A 7,552-nucleotide genomic window follows, 5' to 3' on the forward strand; every position below is an offset into this window, starting at 1 on the left:
CGCTTTTTTACAGTAGAAATGATGCCGGCTGGTGATAGGACCCAGATTTGACTGGGATCGGTTACAGTTACAATGTTTTCTTGTAATTTTTTTTTACAGCGATGCTGTAAACTAAACTGTAAAATAAATGTTCATTCCCTCTGACGTCTTTCTATCAAGTACTATTTGAGAACACTGATGGGTTTGTGCTCGCTTCTGTCCCCTAGAGGTTTGGCTGCCACAGCACTGGTTGGCCAAACTCCAGACTGTGCAGACCACAAGAGGATGAGACCCCAACTTGCGGGTTCCCCTCTAATGGTGCACGGCTAGAGATACACCAGACGGAGAGAGAGAAAGGAGCTCTTACCGCAGAAATACACCTACCGCGACAAGAGCGAGGCGAGCGACAGAAGTAATTGACTTTGTATTGAGTCGCGCGACAAAAGCGATTCTGGAGACTAGAGCGATTTGCGCGACGAGCGCGACAGTTTGAAGTTGAAATCCTTTCGCCGTTCGGCGACAAGCCGCGACAGCCAATGACTGTATAGAGGTCAGTGACCACAGCCAATGGGAAAGCTTGAATGCTTTGCCTTCTGCCTGTATGGACATGCGCTAGTCTCTTCAATCGCTCGTATCGCTTGCTGCTGCACTCTGTCGCTTGAATCGCATCGCGCCTGGTCTATTCGTGCGGTTAAGAGTGCCGACTGACGGGGAAGGGAGAGCCCAGTTTGCGGGGTACGTACGTACACCCCACACTAGTTGCACCATTGCAAGTTGCACTGATAGAAACAACGCAAAGCTAGCACACTTACTGATTGACTGACTGAGTGAGTGTCAGATTGTGTATATGTGCATGTGTGTGTGTGTGTGTGTGTGCGCGAGGGTGTGCGTGTGTGTGTGTGTGTCTGCGCGCGCAAGGGTGTGCGTGTGTTATTTCAAACTATTGCATTAGACATGTGCCACTTGGCAGAAGATTTAAGTTGTTAGAGGCCCATAAAAGGTGTGTGCATGTATTCTGAATGTGTTTGCGTGTGTGAATGTGTGTGTATTCTGGATGTGTTTGTGTGTGCGCATGTGTGTGTATTCTGGATGTGTTTGTGTGTGCGCATGTGTGTGTATTGTGGATGTGCATGTGTGTGTATTGTGGATGTGTTTGTGTGTGTGCATGTGTGTGTATTCTGGATGTGTTTGTGTGTGCGCATGTGTGTGTATTGTGGATGTGTTTGTGTGTGTGTGCATGTGTGTGTATTGTGGATGTGTGTGTGCATGTGTGTGTATTCTGGATGTGTTTGTGTGTGTGTGTGCATGTGTGTGTATTCTGAGTGTTTGTGTGTGTGCATGTGTGTGTATTCTGGATGTGTTTGTGTGTGTGTGATGTGCATGTTCTGCATGTTGCTTAGGGTTGCCAACGTGCTCGCTGCTCATGTCAGCTTTCAAGTCAATTCAATTCTTCAACTCACTGTATTGTAAACAAACAAATAAAGCACTTGCTGCTTGTAGTAGGATGGGGCATCATCACTCACATGGCAAACAGGATTTTTGCCACAGTTGGCAACCCTAAAGTGACTGTGTGTGTGTGTGTGTGTGTGTGTGTGTGTGTGTGTGTGTGTGTGTGTGTGTGTGTGTGTGTGTGTGTGTGTGTGTGTGTGTGTGTGTGTGTGTGTGTGTGTGTGTGCGTTTGCGTGTGTGTGTCCGTATCTGTGTTTACCAGCAGTAAGGCCTCATAAGTAAGAGTGTGTTTCGCTGAGATTGCCAGAGGGCGGGGCAACAGGAAGCTGACGGGTGGACAGGAACAGAGCGAGAGAGCGAGAGAGAGAGAGAGAGAGAGAGAGAGAGAGAGAGAGAGAGAGAGAGAGAGAGAGAAAGCAAGAGAGAGACATTAAGGAGAAAGGTTAAGGGAAGCACCAATGTGTTGGTCTCCAGGCAAGAGGTTATGTCGATAGTAGTAGTAGTAGTAGTAGTAGTAGTGGTGGTGAGTGAGTAAGTACCTCGGAAAAGTGTGTTTGACCTGTAAACATTATTGTGTGTGTGTTGGTGGAGAGGCGACAGAGGTGTGTGTGTGTGTGTGTGTGTGTGTGTGTGTGTGTGTGTGTGTGTGTGTGTGTGTGTGTGTGTGTGTGTGTGTGTGTGTGTGTGTGTGTGTGTGTGTGTGTGTGTGTGTGTGTGTGTGATACACACTGGACACACAGGACTGGACACAGAGAGAGGGAGAGAGAAAGAGGCAGAGAGAGGGCCACCTGTACCGAAGGCGGAGGAGAGATTGGTTGTCATGGATACCAGTCAGGTGATGCAGAGTGTGTGTCTGGATGCAGTACTGTATGTGAGTGACAGAGAGACACCCACAGGGTGAGACAGAGGCGTGAGGTGCATGATTTTGACTGTGTGTGTGTCTGTGTGTGTGTGTGTGTGTGTGTGTGTGAGAGAGAGAGAGAGAGAGAGAGAGAGAGAGAGAGAGAGAGAGAGAGAGAGAGAGAGAGAGAGGACAGAAGGGGAGAAAGAAAGGCAGAGAGGGAGAGAAAGGTGGAAAGAGAGTGAGAAAGAGAGGAGGGTAGACAGGAGGAAATGTGATCCGCCCTCCAATACTGTATGTCCTTCAGATTGTGCTCCTAATTACAGAAGACCTGTTCTCGTCACCAGAACACACACACACACACACACACGCACACGCGCACACACACACACACACACACACACACACACACACACACGCGCACACGCACACGCACACACACACACACACACACACGCGCACACGCACATGCACACGCACACACACACGCACACACACACACACCACTAAGTTCACAGTACACGTATCTCTCTCGCATCTCTTTGTCAGTGCTGTGGAGCGGGAAGTCTTGTACAGCTCAGACATGCAAACCAGTTTACACCAAAACAAACAAACAAACAAACAAACAAACAAACAGGAGAAATCATCAAAAGAAGACAAAAAACATCATACAAAACCAAAAAAGGTAAATACGACAAAAACCATAAACAATAAAATGATGTGAAAACATCTGCATTGTTTTTTTTTTTCTTCCATTTAAAAAATCAGGCATTGTCTTTTGTTGTTGTGTTTTCTTTTTGTGTTGATTGGTTAAAGTTGTCCTTAGATAGCACCTCTGCAGAGATGAGCGAAGTGGGTGGAGACAGATCTCAGGCTGCCTGCTGATTGGTGGGTTGATTAAAAGAGGGGGCGGGGTCATCCCTTTGAGAAGAGACTTGAGGATGTTCCAAGGAAGGGGATGCCATTACGTAAGTGGAAATGGGCGGGTTCGCAGTGCGGCTGGGCGGGGTCAGGCAAGATGGGTGGTTGGTTGCTTGGTTGCTTGGTTGGTTGCCCAGGCGATGGTTGCCTAGACGCAAGCGTAGTAGTCCTTCAGGAAGGGGATGCTATTAAGTGGAAATGGGCGGGGTCGCAGTGCGGCTGGGCGGGGTCAGGCAAGATGGGTGGGTGGTTGGTTGGTTGGTTGGTCGCCCAGGCGACGGTTGCCTAGACGCAAGCGTAGTAGTCCTTCAGCGGGGCAAATAAATGCCGGATGACGGGCACGCTCCAGGACCTTCCCAGAAGCCTCTGCCTGGCCAGACGACTCATGTTGGACACATCCGTGTAGTGCACAGGGAAGCCAAACACCCTGTCCAACACAAGACACACAAAGTTAGACATAACGTTACACTCTACTAGCCAAACACCCTGTCCAACACAAGACACACAAAGTTAGACATAACGTTACAAACACCCTGTCCAACACAAGACACACAAAGTTAGACATAACGTTACAAACACCCTGTCCAACACAAGACACACCAAGTTAGACATAACGTTACACTCTACTAGCCAAACACCCTGTCCAACACAAGACACACCAAGTTAGACATAACGTTACACTCTACTAGCCAAACACCCTGTCCAACACAAGACACACCAAGTTAGACATAACGTTACACTCTACTAGCCAAACACCCTGTCCAACACAAGACACACCAAGTTAGACATAACGTTACAAACACCCTGTCCAACACAAGACACACGAAGTTAGACATAACCTTACTCTCTACAAGCCAAATACCCTGTCCAACACAAGACACACCAAGTTAGATATTCTCATCCACACTTTTTGTAAAACAAATCCATAAAATTACCGTTCAAACGTGCACACACACACATAAAGAGAGAGAAAGAGAGAGAGATTGAGAGAGAGAGAGAGAGAGAGAGAGACAAACGCACACTCCAGGAACCGGATAAGAAACCCTTCACCAAAACCCCCAAGCAAGACACCACCCGACTTCTTCTTGACAGGGAGACACCACCACCGCATTACCTTCCATTGCAGGTCATGCACCCCCCTCCCCTAACCCCCAACATTTCCCCCGTGCCCTGCCCACTTCAGTGCCGTTCCATCTCAGATCATGTCTCCCCTCCCCCCTCCCTTGGAATCACATACTCATGAACGGCCATCCGGGTACTTTGCTTGTAAATGTGTGTTACGCCCCTTTATGGGTGAAAACAAACCGAATGTCTCATCAACTTACATGCTACATCAGCGTGTCTAAATGAACACAGTCCATGCTTCAGCCACGGCTGGTTGGCTATATTATTTGAACAGCCGGCAACACAACACGTTTTCGGCATGTTGCGCGTGAACAACGCTCGTCTACAGGTCCGTATCTTTCGTTTATTAAACTCCAACATCACCAATTGACTTGCATGGGTTGTTTTCCCCCACAAATAGGCGTAACGCACATGGAAAACGTCACGCCGTTCATAAGTATTGCCGCCTTGGGCACGGCCTTGGCAACACATTGCCCCCTCCCTCAGTCACCGTACACACACATTTCCCCCTAGACCCCCACCCTCCCCATCAGTGTTGGGCAAAATGGATTCATTAGGTATTATCTAGCACCACATATTCCAAATGACCATATGACCTTGTTTCACCTGTCCAGGTGATCATTCAGCCAGCCAATCAACTGGCTGAAGTCGATGGTGAAAACCAAGTCATTTGGAACATGTGGCACCGGATTGTAAACCAATGAATCCATTCTCAAGGTCAAGGTCAAGGTCAAGGTAAACTTAATTAACCCTCAGAGGAAAACTCAAGTGGTTTCAACATTTCACATCTCCTCAAGACATACAACTGCAACACATAGACAGTAGACGCTGGACATACCACATTAAAATAAATAGGACATAGGATAAGAACATCTACCCATCACTGCCCCACACTCACCCACCCCAGTGTTGCCAGATTGGGCGGGTGCCCTCCCAATTGGGCTACTTGGGATGAGCGTATGCGGGTAAAAACGGGAAAAAATGGCCATTTGGCGATTTTTTCAGCCGTTTTGGGCCCATAGAAGTCAATGTACTTTGTGGATTTTGGGCGGAATTTTGCGCCTTTTGGCGGTTTTTGAGAAGCCTTTGGGCGGGATTTGGTCAGACAGATCTGGCAACACTGACCCACCCACCCCTGCCCCTCCCGCCACCGCATTACCGTTCCATCTCAGTGCACCACAGGATATCCTCCTTCTCGTTCATGAAGACTGGGTAGTGCTGGTCCTTGCCCTGCTTGATAGAATTAGACCGAGTGGTGATGGTTCTCAGTTTGTCGAACTGCAACACACAAACCCAGCTTTCAAATCAGCCACGCACCCCCTTGCGGATGGAGTCCAGCATCCAAACCACCCCCCTCCTCCTCCTCCTCCTCCTCCTCCTCCTCCTCCTCCTCCTCCCGCGGCCCGTCACATTGGGTCCATTTCAATCTAGTACCTCGCATCCTTTACTTTTTGCTTGTGGCCTCTTGCCTTGTTGTCAATAAAGTTTCCCAGCTGTCAGGCTAGGCAGAGTAACTTTTGAGGGCTTTTCCTAATTCAACATCCTGATTTCCTGAGATGGTAAAGTTCATTTTATACAGGAACAAGTAGACTGAACTAGAACTAGAAGTTCAGTTCACACATTTCAAAATCAACTACTTTGTTCGTAGTTCATAATTATAGTTCATTACAGCTAGTTAGTTAGCTAGCTAGTTCATAGTTCTTTTTCGAAATATGTTGTTGCAAACTAAGTATATTGTTCATTAACAAAGCCTGTAGACAGCAATTACTCTTATCAGAGCAGCGAAAGTATATGTGTTAGCTGTCATCTTGTATTATTATTGGGGTTTTTTACGGTGTATTTAGCTGTTTTCACATAAAACACTAAGGAGATGAGGCACCCTATTTAGCAATGGCGCATGTAGTTCGTTCACAGGCACCAGATTGAACTTGTTCATAGTTCATTCATCAGGCAGTCATTCATCAGGCAGTGAATAGTGTGCATTCAGTTCACGTTCGCCCAAAATATGAACTTGTTCATGAACTATAGTTCACTGATTGCACTGCACACTGCTGATTTCAAATATTTTTGCAAGCTATCTAACAAAGCTTCACGAGGCCACAAGAAACAGGAAAGGAAAGAAGGTATCAGTTTGGTGTGAACCCGTTTTGTCATTCTAGCCAATCAGAAGCTCCAGAGAGTACAGTAGCAACAGAAGCTAACATGAGTTAGCTAGTGTAGATTAGTGCAGAGGGGTATTCCAAGAGCATGGTGAAGTGATATACCTGGTTGAGGTAAGCAACAGGAAGTCGTAAACCTGCTAATAGATAGCCCACAGGTGTCATTTAGTGTCATTTAGTTAAGACACTGAGGACTGCAGGCTGAGGACTCCAGGTTCATTATTAGATGATTTACCTCAGGATCAACTTAATCTGGTTTACTACTGAGCCAGGTTCTTGGAATACACTCCCCGCCCCCCTTCCTGGTCAATTAATGTTGTGCCATTTGTCATCATGAAACTCCTGAGAGGTCAGTCCACACAAACATACACAAACATATCCATACAGAGGAAGAAGTCTCACGTCGTTTTCGTCGTTGCTGAATGCTCACTCTGCTTTATCAAAGTGCATACCTAAACATATACATACTGTATACTGCTCAAAAAGTAAAGGGATCAGAAGTAATATATCCTGGATATTAATAAACGAAAAGTTCCAGTTGAATTTTTTTTTGCGATCAGTATGTTTATTTTGTTCAATTTAGGTCCTAATGATAATCTCATAGAGGAATGTGGTTTCACAGACATGTGATTGGCTTGGAGTTGTACTGTGTTGTTCCCCATATTGTTTGAACAGTATACATATGTTTACATGGCATACATATATTATACTATATGTATAATAACAATGAAATGTAAAAAAAATGCAGTGAAAAGGCAATATGAAGCCAAATGCTATTTTTTTTAGTCAGATAAAAAAGACAGTAAGATATAAACTGTCCGAAGTCTAACTAAGCTTTTGCCTCAATTAGCATTCAGAAACGAAGCAAGAGAAGAACATCACACCCACAAACACACGGTTGCACACATGTACGCACACATGTACGCACGCAGGCACGCACGCAGGCACGCACTCACCCACGCACACACACACACACACACACACACACACACACAAACACATGTACACACACACACACACACGTGCACACACAAACAAGCGCGACGCGTACCTTGGCAGTGCGCCCGTGCTCCAGACA

The 7,552-nt window shown here is 46.5% G+C and overlaps 1 protein-coding gene across 1 annotated transcript in view; it reads right to left on the reverse strand.

Moving 5' to 3' along the window:
• Positions 1–2,455: 2,455 nt before the first annotated feature.
• LOC134468250 (DNA (cytosine-5)-methyltransferase 3A-like) overlaps positions 2,456–7,552 on the reverse strand; it is a 138,466-nt gene continuing 133,369 nt past the window's right edge. The window contains exons 21-23 of the mRNA XM_063222193.1: positions 7,526–7,552; positions 5,475–5,593; positions 2,456–3,617 (exon numbers count right to left, since the gene is read on the reverse strand). The exon at positions 7,526–7,552 is cut by the window's right edge and continues 43 nt beyond it. Of these exons, the coding sequence (XP_063078263.1) occupies positions 3,476–3,617; positions 5,475–5,593; positions 7,526–7,552 (288 nt within the window). The 3' untranslated portion in view covers positions 2,456–3,475. The remainder of the gene's footprint in view (positions 3,618–5,474; positions 5,594–7,525) is intronic.

The sequence above is a fragment of the Engraulis encrasicolus genome, chromosome 18, assembly GCF_034702125.1.
Source record: "Engraulis encrasicolus isolate BLACKSEA-1 chromosome 18, IST_EnEncr_1.0, whole genome shotgun sequence".
NCBI lineage: Eukaryota > Metazoa > Chordata > Actinopteri > Clupeiformes > Engraulidae > Engraulis > Engraulis encrasicolus.